The sequence below is a fragment of the Drosophila takahashii genome, chromosome 3L (genome assembly GCF_030179915.1).
Source record: "Drosophila takahashii strain IR98-3 E-12201 chromosome 3L, DtakHiC1v2, whole genome shotgun sequence".
Taxonomy (NCBI): Eukaryota; Metazoa; Arthropoda; class Insecta; order Diptera; family Drosophilidae; genus Drosophila; species Drosophila takahashii.
Genome location: NC_091680.1, coordinates 32,500,321 through 32,516,865, shown reverse-complemented (window position 1 = coordinate 32,516,865; position 16,545 = coordinate 32,500,321). Strand labels below are relative to the sequence as shown.

Here is a 16,545-nt window from a genome sequence, read left to right as displayed (position 1 = left end):
ATAGTTATTTTTTCAGTTTTATTATAAAAATCAAAAAATTAAAATCATTACGGATTTGTAAACTACAATGGCTAATAAAAATAGTGGTGTATTTAAAAAAATTTTATGACCCTTCTAAGTGCGTGATTTTTTTGTAAGAAAAATTTACAATAACAGTTATTTTCGGTCCCTGATACTATATGGAGCCGTAGCAATAACAACAAGAGAGAACGTTATAGTCGGGAGCCCCGACTATCAGATACCCGTTACTCAGGTAAAGGGAGTGCGAAGGTGATTGAGATAGAAAACTTTGATAACGCATAACTTTTTAACGAGTGGTCCGATTTAAAAAATTTCTTTTAAATTTCAATAGGTATTGATAAACACAATAAAACTGCATTTTTACTTTTCCGAAATATTGAAATTTTTAAAATCGTATATAACCGATTGTGGGCGTTAGAGGGGGCGTAACACTCTTTTGAAACAAACTTGCGCTGCGTAGGAACTCCTAGAATCTGCATGCAAAATGTCAATCCTCTAGTTTTTATAGTTTCCGAGATCTCAGCGTTCATACGAGTAACGGGTATATTAAAACTCAAAAATAGTCATTATTTCTGATCGGAAAAAATAAAACTCACTTGGACGCCACGTCTTTTCTATACCGATTTTAGTCCTATAGTCCTATAAATCGAATGCAGACGTGCCACCTCTGACAAAAAAAAGCTTGAACTTGGACTCTGCATCCCGTTAAATGTTATTCTAATTTTAGTCAACATTTAACAAAATACCACTACTTTTTGATATCTTTAGTTAGTCCACTTAGACTAAAGAAGCTTTTCCTCTTGCTCCTAAGAATTCGAGATTATTTAGAATCTATTTAAATATCAAACGAACTATAAGAAAAATGGGTAATACTATATATTAGCGGACTCACCCCGAAATTCACGAAAAAATTATCCTCGATGTACCGCAATTTCTTAAGAATTTACGTGCAAAAAGAACTTGGCGGTCGGCCATGGTTCTTTTGTAATTGAACTTCAAAGTTCCCGGGTTTGCTATAAAAACAAGGGTGCTTTTCTCATATTTTCAATCAAAGTAATTAAGCATTAATGAGTTCCTATAAAATTAATATATTGTTTAAATGAGTTCCTATAAAATAATTTAATTGTTTAAATGAGTTCCTATAAAAAAAATGTAGAATTTTTTTAAATTGAAAGTTTTAATGAACACTTTTCCGCATTACCATTGGGGTAAAGTTCCAGGTTTTTTCTTTAATAACCTTTTAAAAATCGCGCGATTTTTTAATAAAAATACACATGTGGTCATCCATGGTTATGAGAGTTCTTAAGAACTCGCTGTCCATCAAGGATCATTTTTACGCGGTTGTGAGGACTAGTTCCCTATAATACCAATTACTCAGATGTTTGGAATTTTAAATTAGTACTATTTTGACAAAAAAGGAAAAGAGTACATATATACATATATGATTTTTATAGCAAACGTTAGAAAAGCATACTTGTTTTTTATAGCAAACCCGGGAACTTTGAAATTCAATTACAAGAGAGCCATGGCCGACCGCCAAGTTCTTTTTGCACGTAAATTCTTAAGAAATCGCGGTCCATCGAAGATAATTTTTTCGCAAATTTCGGGGGTGAGTCCGCTAATATATGGTATTACCGAAAAATGTCCTTAGCTAGGAAGAGAAAGTATCCACACAATCAGTTCCTCTTCTTCTTAAGAATTCGCGATTTTTGAAGAACGCATTTAAATATCCAAGAAAAGGTTCGATACTGAAATCGATTTTGTTAGAACCGCGAGTTCTAAGGAACAAGTAAAAGTTTAGATTTTGTGGGCCATTCTCTACTTACCTAAAGCCCAGGACTTATACGTGGTAGAAGCATGAAAGGAAGAAATTTTATTAAAAAATTAATTTTTTATGGAAAACTGTAGGGGAGTGTAGGGTAATGTGACGAGTAGGGTAATGTGACGAACTTGACGAATCTTACATATGACATCACGACAAAAATTCCAAATAAATGTAGTCGTATTCTCTTATCGTGTCGACAATGTATTTACAGTAATATTAGTAATAACTCCCGTTATTTGTTCATGAGGTAATTATACCCGTTAAAAGGGTATATTGTATTCGTGCAAAAGTATGTAACAGCTAGAAGGAAGCGTTTCCGACCCCATAAAGTATATATATTCTTGATCAGGATCACTAGCCGAGTCGATCTAGCCATGTCCGTCTGTCCGTCTGTCAAAAAGGTGCCACGCCCCCTCTAACGCCCACAAGGCCCCTCTAACGCCCACAGTTTTGAAGCTATTATGAAAATAGTAACTGATATGTATTCGCTTCGTCAATACCTATCGATTGGCCAAGTAAAAAATTTCCACGCCCACTCTAACGCCCACAAACCCAATAAACGCTTAAACCTGGCCAGCGCCTACATTTCCGCCTTTCATGACCAGTAGTATCAATATCTGGCGGTAGATGGCGCAATACAATATACACTAGCGCCATCTAGGAAATGGCATTGGAAAAAATCTGCCTTTTTTCTGTGGTCACTCTAATTCACAATATGTTAATGCAAATTTTAAATTATTTGAAATGGGGCCACATTTTGTCTCTTTTTGCTCGTATACGTTTTTCACAAGTGCATTCACCTGCGCTAGAGAGAGACGGAAGATGTGCTAGGCAGAATTGAAAGTTCTAGAAAGCCTCTTCTAGAAAGAGATCCCTGGGTAAAAATCGAGCGGCGAAAAACATATAAGAAGGGATATTCCTATTAAGTTGTTTAGCTGAGTAACGGGTATCTAATAGTCGAGGCACTCGACTATAGCGTTCTCTCTTGTTTTTTCTAAAAAGGTGGTGCGCAAACTAGCAAACTTATTGAATTTATTTGTGCGAAGATGGTTGTCGTCCTAAAACTTGTGTACGCAGATCAAGTTTGAAATCCGACTGATCGGACGTCTATATCCTATAGCTCCCATAGGAAAAATCGGATATAGCTTTCACAAAATTAAGATATTTCGCTCAGTGTAAGAGCTTTTGACATGAATCTTATTCTTTTACGCATGCCTTGATCAGGGTAAAAGCGCGTGCCGATCGGACGTCTATATTTTATAGCTCCCATAGGAACAATAGGGTGAAATCGGTCAAAATTGGAAGTTTTTCAGGATATTTCGCGCAGAATATATATGCAATTCCCATGAAACTTTCCAAATTATTATTATTTAATGCTTACCTTGGTCAGGGTAAAATATAAATATATTTAATATATATTTTTAAACATATTTAAAATTTAAAATTTTTATTTTTTCAATTATAGAATATTTTGTTGTTTATTAATTCATGTTGCTATTTAAGTCAAGTTTACATTCGTGAAATCTGCAAGGGTATTAAAACTTCGGCTTGCCGAAGTTAGCTTCCGTCCTCGTTTTTCAGTAAGTTTGGCCGTTATCTTATTACTTCTTTCTTTTCCGAATCCAAAATAACTTTTCCGTAAATTAAATATTTTTTTTTTCTGTAAAAAGGATGGTTGACGCCAAACGCTGTGGAATTTTGATCTGTTAAAATTTCGAATCGTACTTTTACAAAAATATGCCCAGTAGAAATATTTTTAAATTAAGAAAATATTTAATTTTATGGCGATTTTCTAAAATTTATGAAAAAAATTTTTTGAGTGTAGGCATAAAGTAAACTTCTACTTGGCTCTATTACTCGAACGGAACAAAAAAGTTGACAAGTTAAGGGCTAGTACTCAACCCAACAAAAAGTCGTCCGAAACAAAAACTTCATATGAAACAAAATTTTTTAACGTAGTTTTTCATATGAAGTTTTTTGTTTTGGACGACTTTTTGTTGGGTTGAGTACTAAGCCTAAGGAAGGAAGAAAAATATTTCGATTCATACAAGTTGTTTTACTGAAACTTTGAGACCATTGCGCACCGCCTAAACGTTAAATTTTTTTTTTCGCATACATTTATTAGACACAGAAGTCTACAATTTCAGATGCTGAGATCAATCGACCTTAAGAAAGTCCACCCTAGTGTACATGTAAAGGAGGGCTGAGAAATTTAACAATGCTTAGAATTTCATAGTTATTTGTTGCCGCGCCAACTTCATAAGATTGGAAATGACAATTAAATTTATTTAAAATACCAACTCTGCTTACAACATAAATTCAGTTATTTTCCAAGGTAAACAAAAATATTTTAAATATTTGGTCAGGATTTTCGTTTTTAACTAAGTAATTGTTGCTTTTATAATACGTTCCTTTACCGTTACATGGGTCGGTGTCCAGGACTGCCACCATTTTATTTCTATAAATGAGGCTTTTCTAAGCATATGTTGCCACTACGCCTATAGTCCATCAGCTCTGGTATATGCGTTATCTTTAATTTAAAAAAATCACAAATTTTAACCGTCTTTTGGGATAAATCATCAAGAGTGCTAAACCAATTTTGGTAATCTTTTCGGATTGAAATAGTTACATGTCTCTTTTATACGGTCGTTTTGGAAAATACTAACTGAACCACAAGAGAAGGTGGGCGCATTCAAAATTTTAAAGTCATAGCCAAGTTTAAAAATCTTCATTTGTGAACAGCGATTAAAAATTAAATAAGAATATTTTCTTCTGCAATGCATTTTTGATTTGAATATAAGCACATGAGCGAAGTTCATGTCATGCAATGCCTGAAGTGTAATCCCCCTCCAGCTTTTAACTTACGCCCATGTATAAATATTTTTAAAGCAAGGGTGACTTGTGCTCAAAAATAGTTATAAGTTACGTAAAATAGTGACAGGTTTGGGCACTGTTTGTAAATCGTCACTGTGAAGGAAGGAAGAAAAACAATTTTAAAAATTCCAAAACAATTCACAAAAACCTGATGAGTGTCCTAAAAATTAAGGACATAAGGTGTCTTTGGATCAAAAATGCATTGTAGAAGAAAATATTTTTATTTAATTTTTAAACGCTGTTCACAAATGAAGATTTTTAAACTTTGCTGTGACTTTAAAATTTTGAATGCCCACCTCCTCTTGTGGTTGAGTTAGATTGAATTTTCTAAAACGACCGTATAAAAGGGACATGTAACTATTTAATTCGGAAAAGATTACCAAAATTGTTTGACCACTCTTGAAGATATATCCCAAAAGCCGAATAAATTTTGTGATTTTCTTAAATTAAAGATACCGCAAATACCAGAGCTGATGGACTATAGGCGTAGTGGCAACTTATGCTTAGAAAAGCCTAATTTATCGAAATAAAATGGTGGCAGGCCTGGACATCGACCCATGTCACATTTTGTCGGCCTGTGTTATTACTTTGATTGGGCGGAGCCTTCTAATCAGTATAAACACAAGTAGTATAAACACAAAAATGGCTTGAAAACGATGGAGTGCTGGCATGGCTTTACCTGGATCCCAGATTTCACCATATATTAAACGCTGAACAAAAACAGAATGGTACAGAATTTTTGAAAACATTATGGAAGAAGATAATTCATCATGAACCAAAATTAAGGAGTAAACAAGGAAATGCAAACCCATTGAACACCGACAATGAAACCAACTCTTCTTTTGATATTTTACACAATTTTTTAAGCTCCCATTTACCAGAGACTCCTCCTACTGCAGAAACAAAAGTTAATAGAAAAATTGAGACCGTACAGGAAAATTAGCAATGTATTAAACTTTAAAACTTAAAATTTAACCTTTTTTCTAAGACTCCAACATTAAGTTAATTATAATATGCAATTCGTTTTAAATATTTAAGTAATTCTCTATTGGTCCACAAAATCAATCGAATGCCTAACATTTTATTTCTTTATATATTTACTATAGTTACTATAGCACTGTTAAGAGCAATAGCTGTAGTAATATACAATGCTCTGCTCCAAACAAAAACAAGAGAGAACGCTATAGTCGGGTTGTTGTCCCGACTATCTAATACCCATCACTCGGCTAAAGGGAGTGCGAGGGAGATGGATATATAAAGTTTTTTGATTGCGCATAACTTTTTTTGGAATGGTCCGATTTAAAAAATGTCTTCTACATTTCGATAGGTATAAGTATACACAACAAAATTGCATTTATACTTCTCGGAAATCTTTAAAGGTGTGGCCGCCAGATACATTTTAAAATTGTTAGTGGGCGATTGTGGGAGTTAGAGGGAGCGTGGCGCTCTGCTGAAATAAACTTGCGCTGCGTAGGAGGCCCAAGAATATGTGTAGAAAATCTCAACCTTCTAGCTTTTGTAGTTTCCGAGATCTCAGCGTTCATACGGACGGACAGACGGACATGACATGACGGAAACGCTTCCTTCTCCCTGTTACATACTTTTGCACGAATACAATATACCCTTTTACTCTACGAGTAACGGGTATAAAAAAAACAAGAGAGAACGCTATAGTCAGGTTGGTGTCCCGACTATCTAATACCCGTCACTCAGCTAAAGGGAGTGCGAGGGAGATAGATATATAAACAATTTTGATTGCGTATAACTTTTTAATGAATGGTCCGATTGGAAAAATGTCTTCTACATTTCGACAGGTATAAATATACACATCAAAATTGCATTTATACTTTTCGGAAATCTTTAAAGGTGTGGGCGCCACATACATTTTAAAATCGTTAGTGGGCGAATGTAGGCGATAGAGGGAGCGTGGCACTCGGCTAAAATAAACTTGCGCTGCGTTGGAAGCCCAAGAATATGTGTGGGAAATCTCAACTTTCTAACTTTTGTAGTTTCCGAGATCTCAGCGTTCATACGGACAGACAGACAGACAGACAGACAGACGGACATGGCTAGATTGACTCGGCTAGTGACCCTGATCAAGAATATATATACTTTATGGGGTCGGAAACGCTTCCTTCTAGCTGTTACACACTTTTGCACGAATACTATATACCCTTTTACTCTACGAAGAACGAATATAACTATGTAAAATCAACTATTTAATAGTGAAAACTGCCCCAACCCATAAAAAATAGAAAATGCCCCAAAAAATAGTACATTACCTATAAAATAGTAAATGACTTACAAAATAGTATTTTACCCGAAATTTGTTTTTTTTTTAATTTAGTTTTTTAACTATTTTTAATTTAATTTGTTATATTAATTTATATGGAAGTTATTTATAGACACTTACATTTCACAGATACTTAAACTTACAAATCAGGTTTTTTGCCTCCGCTGGAAATCGAACCGGGGCCGCAACCATCGGAGTCGAGCACTCTAACCACTAGGCCACAGAAGAATGATTTTCGTAGAGGAAAATCTATAGACTTGAAATCAATATTTAACAACAAAAAAAAAAGAAAAACATCATCTGCAAAAGCGGGATTTGAACAGATATTATGAGTCGGATACTCTATCCACCCTTAGTCCAGAAAAATAGTTGGCATACAATTTATAATCGTATTTTTAAAGCAACAAAATATATTTAGGAAAAAAATGGTTGAGTTACGATATTAATTGTGGTGTTACTATTTAATGCCCCAAAATATAAAACAGCAAAATACACGCATGCGAAATAGTTTTGCTACGATATTAATTGAGACGTTACTATTAATTTGCCAAATGAATAAAACAACAATATACATGCAAATATCGTAAATAGGTTTTCTACTATTTTTATTGTTAAATACTATTCAATGACCCCAAAAATAAAACAACTAAATACATGAAAAATTCAGAAAATAGTGAAATACTATTTTTATGTTGATTTTACATAGTTTTTTTTGTGTGTAGTGACGAAGCGCACCAGGAGAGTGTGCGAAGGCGACTACTATATATACACGAAGAAATGAAAATCTGCTGTGATGGGCCGATCATAATGAGTGATACAACAATCGAAAGGTATTGCAAAAACTAACAGAATTGCATACCAAGACTTGGCTTGGGAGAGGCGGCGGAAGTAAAAACTTCGAAATTTTGAGCTGTTGGGGCCGGTGGGGATAAATGCCCCCTCGCAATGTTTTAATTCAATTTGGTCAATCGATACGTATTGATAGGTATTACCTAGCTTAAAAACTGCTGGAGCTTCGCGGTTTGTGGGCATTCGAGTGGGCGTGGTACATCGGCATGATAAGGAATCTAAATCCAAAACCACATCGCTCTAGCTCTTATAGTTGAGATAGAGAGGATAGAGATCCTGATCAAGAATATATATACTTTATAGGTTCGGAAACTCTTCCTTCTACCTGATACATACTTTGCCCCGAATACAGTACACCCTTTTAATCTACAAGCAACGGGTATTAAAAATAAAAGAAAAAGGTTTATTGCGTTATCTCAATTTTCCAACAAATCTAAGTGGTATTTTTCCATATTGTTTTGGGCTTCAATTTTTATACCCTTGTAGAGGATATTATAATTTCAGTCAGATGTTTGCAACGCAGTGAAGGAGACGTTTCCGACCACATAAAGTATATATATTCTTGATCAGCACCAATAGCCGAGTCTATCTAGCCATGTCCGTCTGTCCGTCTGTCTGTCTGTCCGTCTGTCCGTTTCTATGCGAACTAGTCTCTCAGTTTTAAAGCTATCGCGATGAAACTTTTCCGAAAGTCTTCTTTCTATTGCAGGTAGTATATATGTCGGAGCGAGCCGGATCGGACCACTATATCTTAAGGCTTCCATAGGAATATTCAAACAAATATAAGAAAATTCATTGTAACTTTGTAGGAAGTAGGCGTTTTGATTCTTGACTACTTATGTATAAACAAAATTAAAATAGAAACGCTGAATCTGGAATCCCTGGAACTGCACCGAGTGAGCATTACTTTATCTGCAAGGGTATATAAGCTTCGGCTGGCCGAAGTTAGCTTCCTTTCTTGTTTTTAATTTTTTTGCAGTCCCTGCTTGTAGTAGCCGCGAGGTAGGTATAGACGACTTGTGCACTTCTTGCATTTGCTCGGTACAAAGCTCGTCGGATATGGCGTGTGTTTTTTCCTCCTCGTCTATGTAGCACACCCGTTCTACTACGAAAAGTTTAAGTGCACTTTCGGTATTCTACATGGTTGGTCTCAAAATAGTTGCGATAATCAGAAGTATTCGGACGGACACTAACAAAGCAGATTCAGAGAGAAATACCAGCGTGTTGGGCGGCTTTGGTGTTATTTGCCCCAATTCTATACCCTCCCATCCTTAGTAACACGATAGATTTTCATTGTTACCTCTTATCAAATGTCTTTTATTACTTCATTACTTCATGTTCAGAAAACTCGACATTAACTTCGTTGTTCAACGACGGACAGTATAATAGGGCTTAATTACATGATTTCATATTGCTCCAGTTCAATAATATTTCAAGTTCATTTCAAGGTTAGTTCGACAGTTAAATTTTTTTAGATAGGTGAACCTAAATTTACATCCTAAGTTATGTGATGCTCATATGTGTGCCCTAGCGGTATATCCTGGTTAAATCAAAATATTCGCATGCAAAATATAAGCCGATATCGGCGGTCACTTACGGAATATATATCCTTCGCTGCTGTTTCGCTGGGCCCATTGAAGATGCAGGTGCTGTGTGATTTAGACTTGGAAGAGCTTTGTTTTTTGATATTAAACGGGATAAGTGTTGGCGTACATAATAGGCATTCACATGATTTACAAGCTAAATGAAAAGAAAAACTAACGTAAGAACAGGGTCGGAATAATAAAAAAAACAAATTATAGATATAAGTAGAAAGCTCAATACGACTTCCTTAGTAGCGATTCCTGGAGCGGTCGCTAGTGGATGGCTGCGCCGGCCCGCATGTTTCGGCGGCGACGACGGATTTCACAATAGCCTCTCACATGGCCACTTGACTTAAAATGATCCCAATCCTTTTACGTGACCGGCTTCGATCGCCCTCACGCGGGGCTTGTGTTCTGCTTCCGCTGTTGACTCCTTTTCTTTACAGTTAATCTACGAAGGTGGTGATCGGGTGATTCGGGCTGATAGGTTATGGAAGCACGTGGGATGTTGCAGCGCACCACTGTCCTAGTGCGATCAGCGTTGTCGTGGTCGGCCGCCGGTTATCCGTGATCTTCCAATCAAACGCCAACCGAATAACTTTCCTCCAGATCATATCCAAGGCTCTTCTTAGTCCGGGGACGCTAACAAGTCGGGCGTGGCCCGACCGCGTGTCAATTCTTGGCAGCGGAGTCTCAGCTGCACGTGTTGCCTGAGGCACACTTTTGCTGAGTGCAACAATCGTAGCGCTTGGCCATTCGTAATGGGTTAACAATTCATTTAGTTGAAAGCGCGAACGCGCCTTGCGTACGGACCGGCCTTTTGCCTACATGGGAATTTTCACTGTTAGGTTATGTTCACTGTTTCAGATTTCTGTGTGTATAAATACCCACTGAACTTTATTCACGCGCCGGTGAAACAGATTTATGTTTATATCTCCTTTATACTTTCGTTTGTGGCTCTTTACGGGTACCCAATTTCCACGTGGGGAATGGACTGGTGATTAGTTTTTTTCCACTCACAGATGTATGACTTGATTGCCAAAGATCACAAAACGAAATGAACGAGCTGCTGCCCAACAACGCGCTGGCAACGTGTACTGGAAAGTTCGCCAGCCGCTAAGAACGGGACTATTCCTGATTTCTCCTCTTCCTCTGTTCTCCTTCGCACGCACCGACTGTACGCAAGGGCGAGAGGGTAGATCTAGCTCTGCGTGTGCGAGTAGTGCGACTAGTATGATCTACGTTTTACTCTAACTTTTGACTTGCGGCGTGTACGGATTGGGATGAAAATTGAGTTATTCTACGCTCGTAAGGTTTTCTGTTTTCAAAGCCCACCTGACCCCTACATGCTTTAAAGTTTATAGACTTGGGTTTTTTCCAGGGTTCGGAAAACATGAAAAATTGTATTTTACAAAGGTTTTACATGTGAAAAATAATTGTTAACACACACAACCGACTTGTGTTTTTAGCACAACTTGCATTAACACGCCGTGTTTTTTACACAATGTGTTTTTAACACGATGTGTTTTTGACTTCAAAAGTGTGCGAGTCAAAAAAACTGTAACTGTTAACATTTTATAGAATTTTATACTCTTTTAAATATAAAACAAAGGAAAAACTCGTTGATTAACCCACTAACAAGTTCAATAAAAAAAAAAACAAGAAAAGACACATTATATTAGTAACGGCAGGCAGAATCAATTTATTAACATATATAGTGAGCTGTCTTCATATTTAATAGTGTTAAGTAGGTCTTTGTTTAGTTTTACAATAAACTTTCCTTTTTTTATTAACACAAAAAGGATAATCACCGGAATTTAGAGCGGAATTTTTCAGATTTTTAACATAACAGTTAACATAAGTTTTTGATATTTGAGCTGTGTGAGAAACACCCCCTGTGTTAAAAACACGCTGTGTAAGAAACACGTCGTGTTAATAACATGTCGTGTAAATAACACAAATGACATGTGTGAGTTATTTATGTTTCTAACATTTGTAGGCTACAATTTTTAACACACATGTCAATAATTTTTTTGAACTTAACACTTGGACATTTAAGGGCTAGTACTCAACCCAACAAAAAGTCGTCCAAAACAAAAAATGTTTCATATGAAGTTTTTTGTTTTGAACGACTTTTTGTTGGGTTGAGTTACTCAACTTGAGTACTAGCCCTAACACGTTAATAACACAAGTTATTTACAGTGTGTGTTCATTTCAGAACCCTGTTTTTTTTCAAGTCAAAGTGAGTCAATATTACAAGTTAAATTATAAGTTCACACTTCAAAATTAACTTTTGCAGGCTGAACTTGGATCTGCACCACTTTAAATGGTTTTATTTGTATTTGTAATTTCAGTCAGTAAAAGATATACTTTCAGCCTTTGTTTAAGTTTATGTATTTAATTAAACATGTATTCCAGTTGTATTTCTTTCTCATTCTAAAAGAACTAATTAAGGTTGTGAGTTCTTCTATAAAAACTGGAATAACATTTAACAAAGTACCACTACTTTTTGATATCTTTAGTTAGTCTACATAATCTAAAGAAGCTTTTCCTCTTAATTAGTTCTTGAAGAATGAGAGCACAATTCGACTGTAATCTAGTTTAAATCGGCTCAGAAAAAAGGTGACATCCAGGTACGTTTTTTTTTTTTGAGTGAAAAAATTAAAATCAACACACAAATCACACTGTGTAAAAAAATTAATGATTTTTAAATTTACCTCAATAATTGCAATAAATTTGAATTCGTTACGAATTTCCAAGTTAAAATGCGTTTTACAAAAAGTTCCCCGACGCAAGGATTCTTAGCAGAAGGACCACAAAGCTAAAAAAATGCTGAAATTGGCAAACTATCACTGACAAACGGTTTAATGGTTTGTTTTACTGTTAAGGTATTCTAGAAATGACTCCAAGCCCCACACTCAGAATAATTTTAGGGTGTTTTTTAAAGGAAAAAAATAAAAGAAAACATAGGCATAAAACGTAAAAACATACATCTGCGGTCAAAATAGTAGTAGTGTTCCCGTCCTTCATTTTTAAAGGTTTATCGAGGAAAATTTTTGATGTAACATGGTGTCATTATTTTTGTGTTCAATTTTTTCGATCAGAAATCATTACACTATGCAACATCTAAAACCTACCTCGATGGGTGCTATATTTATACCCTTGCAGATGGTATTATAATTTCAGTCAGATGTGTGCAACGCAATGAAGGAGACGTTTCCGACCACATAATGTATATATTCTTGATCAGCAGCAATAGCCGAGTCTATCTAGCCATGTCCGTCTGTCCGTCTGTTTCTACGCAAACTAGCCAGTTTTGAAGCTATCGGCTTGAAACTTTCCCAAAAGTCTTCTTTCTATTGCAGGTAGTATATAAGTCGGAACCGGCCGGATCGGACCACTATATCTTATAGCTCCCATAGGAAATATCGAAAAAAAAGAAGTTAAAAAATTCGGTACAGGTTCGGTAATTTTTTTAAATATTAACTTCTACTCTTTATCTTTATATAGTTGCCATAGGAACGGTCGGAAATTTAAATGCAAATTAATAGGAAAAAAATTACTGCTTTGTTGGTTTTTATTGTATTCCCTTTTACTCTGGAATATGACTCTTTTTAAAAATTTCCGAATTTCGATTTTAATTTTATCAAAATGGAACTACTAAATCATATAGCTGCCATAGCACACTGGGCCAGAAAGTTAATTTTTTGGCCAAAAATCTGTAATTTCTTTCCTAGGACAGTTAGAAGGATGCAGTTTTTTGCGTTTTTTTTTTAAAAGATTAAACTTTCCAACGAATTAAAAGTAAAATTTCTTGGAATTTTATATGATATAGATAATCCAGACCAAAGTCGGAAAATTTTACGTACTTTTCGGTTTTTTATTTTTAAAAAAATAACTAGAAGACGCACTTCTTCTTTTTTCGAAAACAATAAAGTATGAGATAAAACAAACTAAAAAAAATTAACATCACTAAAAAATATTATGTCATTTAAGATTTATGAACCGTTAAAAAGTGCAACTTTCGGAGGCTCCCACATCAACGTTTATCAAACAATCGATTTAAAAAAAATTTCTATTTTTTTGTTCTTGTTACCTTTTAAGTTTTATATAATCAAATTATGTAAAAAAAATTGTTTAAAAATATTGTTTTTTGATTTGTTAAATGTTAATTTGACATATTCTGAAGTCATCACAAAAGTATGCTACATTTTTATTTGCATAGTCCTGATTAAATAGATAGATATAGGTTTGGAAAATACCATAATCGATTAGTGTACGTAAAAAGTAGATTTTAGATGTTAGTCACACTAAAATCAAATTTTTGAGCTCAAAATGTTCACCAAAACCTGAAGAAATAAAGTATGGCATACTCTTGGGCTCTCTTAGCTAAGCTCTTCAAAATAGCTCGACTTCGAGTTAAGCCTTCAATAAAAACTTAAATTACCGAAAACTAAGGCAAAACCGCATCGAGTCGGTGGGCTACGCTTTTAGTAAATTGATCAACGAATTTTTTTTTGAAGGAATGAACTAATTTGGGGATGGCACTCGAAGGCACTCGAAAAGCAAAGTACTCATTTGCTGAAAAAAAGCGTAAAAATTAACAATTACATTTATTTTAGCAAACAAGTAAGACATACGAGCTATATTATATTTTTTACTTGTTGAAAATAATCCCTTCTGCAAGTTTCGGAAAGAAGTCGAACAGCAACATCAGCATCTTTGACTTCTAAATTTTTTTTCATTTCCATCAATATTTTATGAATTTTTCACTTTGAAAATATGGTAAAAGAAAACTACTTGCCCGAATTCTTTGAAACTTTGGCATAAATTAGTTTAATGTATTATAAAAAGGATCCCAAACTCAATTTGGTCATTTTCTTAAAAAAGAAAAACGTATTTTTGGCCAAAAATCTGATCGGCTGGCCCAGTGTGCATAGGACCGATCGGAAAATTAATGAGAAATAATAGAAAATTTAACATTTGTAATTAATAGGAATGCTCTGCAAGGGTATATAAGGTTCGGCTGTCCGAAGCTAGCATCCTTTCTTGTTTAATATTATTTTTATCAACATTTTTTTAGAATCTGGCAATCTTTGCTTCGGAGATTCTGTTAACGCTGGCAAATTTATATACACTTGTAGAAACGTTTTAACTTACTGTAACCCACTTTGTCACAAAAATAATATACTTATATTTTATATAATTTTAATATGGATAAAACACTTAATTACCTTTAAAGTAATGACTTAAGTTAAATTTTTAAAACCATATTTGTCTTATCATTCATTTTAGTCTGCAAGCTCACCGAGGCGTGTTGCCGTCCCTGTACTTGTAAAGGACGGAAAGCCATGCTCTGGAAATAATAACTCAACGCAAACGCAACCACACGGAAATAGTACTACGTCAGCAGGAAATAATAACACTACTACCAATAGTGGAAATGCCAATAGTGGAGGAGTGTCTGTAACTGCCAATGTTTCAAGTGGTCTCAATCTTATAACAGGAGATGCCCCCAACTCTCACTCGCCGGATACATCAACTTCTTTACTCGCTAGTTATGGGACTGTTGGAGGTTCCAACGTTGCTATGCTGCAGCAACCCTGCAATAATACTTTGATGTCAAATAGCTTGGCAATGGCATATAGAAATCAAAATAATTTTATATCTAATGGACATCAGCAGCAATGCGGCGGATATTTGCCGTTACAAGGCCGAGCATGGTAAAAATTTTCGCTTATCGGATCTTTACCAGTTTTTACTTCCGAAAGATTCAGACAAATTAAAATTTCTAGACCTGTTCCGAGACTTTTTTCCGAAAGATCAGCATGAATTTGAAAATCCCTATCTCGTTTGACTTTCAAAAAAGCATTCGGTTACCGGATTTGAATACACCAGTTTAAAAATTCAGTGATTACGAATGTTTTGCGATGTATTTAAAGGCAAATAATATTTGTAATACATTCCTTAATGTCCAGGGTTCGTAAACATCACTCACTTTTAATATGCCCCAAAAATCATTTCAATCATTATCAAGTATTATACAATTTGTATAGTTATTTTCCGAATCCTGTAAAACAGTTGTGATTTTTATCAGAAAAATATTTATCAGCCCTGCTTGGTTACTCCTAATTTTATTGTGACAAATATCACCGCCCTATGTTGAAATTATTATATTTAAACAAAATTACAGATTGTGAGGGATATTTTACGAACCCTGTTAATGTCTAATGTTCGTTATTACATCGTAAGATTTTAAATTGTTAGCCCTTAAAATAATGTAAATGCATATCTCTAATGCGCATAGACACAAATTAAGAGCACGCCAAAAATTAATAAGCCCTTTGGCTAAAAAAGCTCAGGGAAAGTTTAGGCTTTATTAAGGGACGACCGCAGCAGTCATCTGTTTTCTTTTACGCCTAAAGGTACCTTCCCTAAAAAATTCGTAAAAAAATAAGGAAAATTGTTAAAGGGAAATACGATTAATGGAACTGAATGCCCTTCGAGTAAAAACTGTTACAGGCCGGTATATAATTTAACCAAGTGTACTCTATTCGGTTATTTATGTAGAAGATATTAAATACAAATAAAATTAAATGTTATATCGGATATCAGATTCATTAAATGAAATATACATTTGTAGTAAGCCCTAACTTTAACGTCAATAGTAAATATATTTAATATGGTATACGTGCATATTTACAAAAAATTGCTCAAAAAAATTATATATAAGTGTATATAACTAGGCCAATGTATTAAATAAATAATTATTATTTAATAATCATGGAAATTTAATTTTTTGAAGCAATCTTGGGTTTAGATGACAAATCTATTATGAGGTTGCTTGGCATCTAACGTTTTTAGCTGTAAGGATCATTTCGAACGCATCTTTTATTTATTAGCTTCTTACCTTCCAGAGAACGCATCTCTTATTTATTTGTTTCTTACCTTCCAGAGACCCAAAAAGAAAAGTGTAGGAAAAGTTGGTTTTAAAGTTTTTAAGAATTTACGTGCAAAAAGAACTTGGCGGTCGGCCATGGTTCTCTTGTAATTGAATTTCAAAGTTCCCGGGTTTGCTATTAAAACAAGTATTTTTCTAA

The 16,545-nt window shown here is 34.8% G+C and overlaps 1 protein-coding gene and 1 long non-coding RNA gene across 7 annotated transcripts in view; one reads left to right on the top strand and one right to left on the bottom strand.

The window, feature by feature from the left end:
- The window catches only part of LOC138913093 (uncharacterized), an 86,188-nt gene extending 75,429 nt beyond the window's left edge, over positions 1 to 10,759 (bottom strand). The window contains exons 1-3 of one of the 3 annotated variants that reach the window (XR_011418673.1): positions 10,333 to 10,759; positions 9,460 to 10,269; positions 9,167 to 9,389 (exon numbers count right to left, since the gene is read on the bottom strand). This is a non-coding gene — a long non-coding RNA (uncharacterized lncRNA). Of the gene's footprint in view, positions 1 to 9,166; positions 9,390 to 9,459; positions 10,270 to 10,332 lie in introns of those variants that run through there. The other 2 variants (XR_011418672.1, XR_011418674.1) reach the window with 2 other exon arrangements.
- scro (scarecrow) overlaps positions 1 to 16,226 on the top strand; it is a 113,875-nt gene extending 97,649 nt beyond the window's left edge. For all 4 annotated transcript variants that reach the window (XM_070215451.1, XM_044392567.2, XM_044392566.2 and 1 more), the window contains one exon: positions 14,741 to 16,226. In XM_070215451.1, the coding sequence (XP_070071552.1) occupies positions 14,741 to 15,172 (432 nt within the window). In that variant the 3' untranslated portion in view covers positions 15,173 to 16,226. The remainder of the gene's footprint in view (positions 1 to 14,740) is intronic.
- The last annotated feature ends 319 nt before the right edge of the window (positions 16,227 to 16,545 follow it).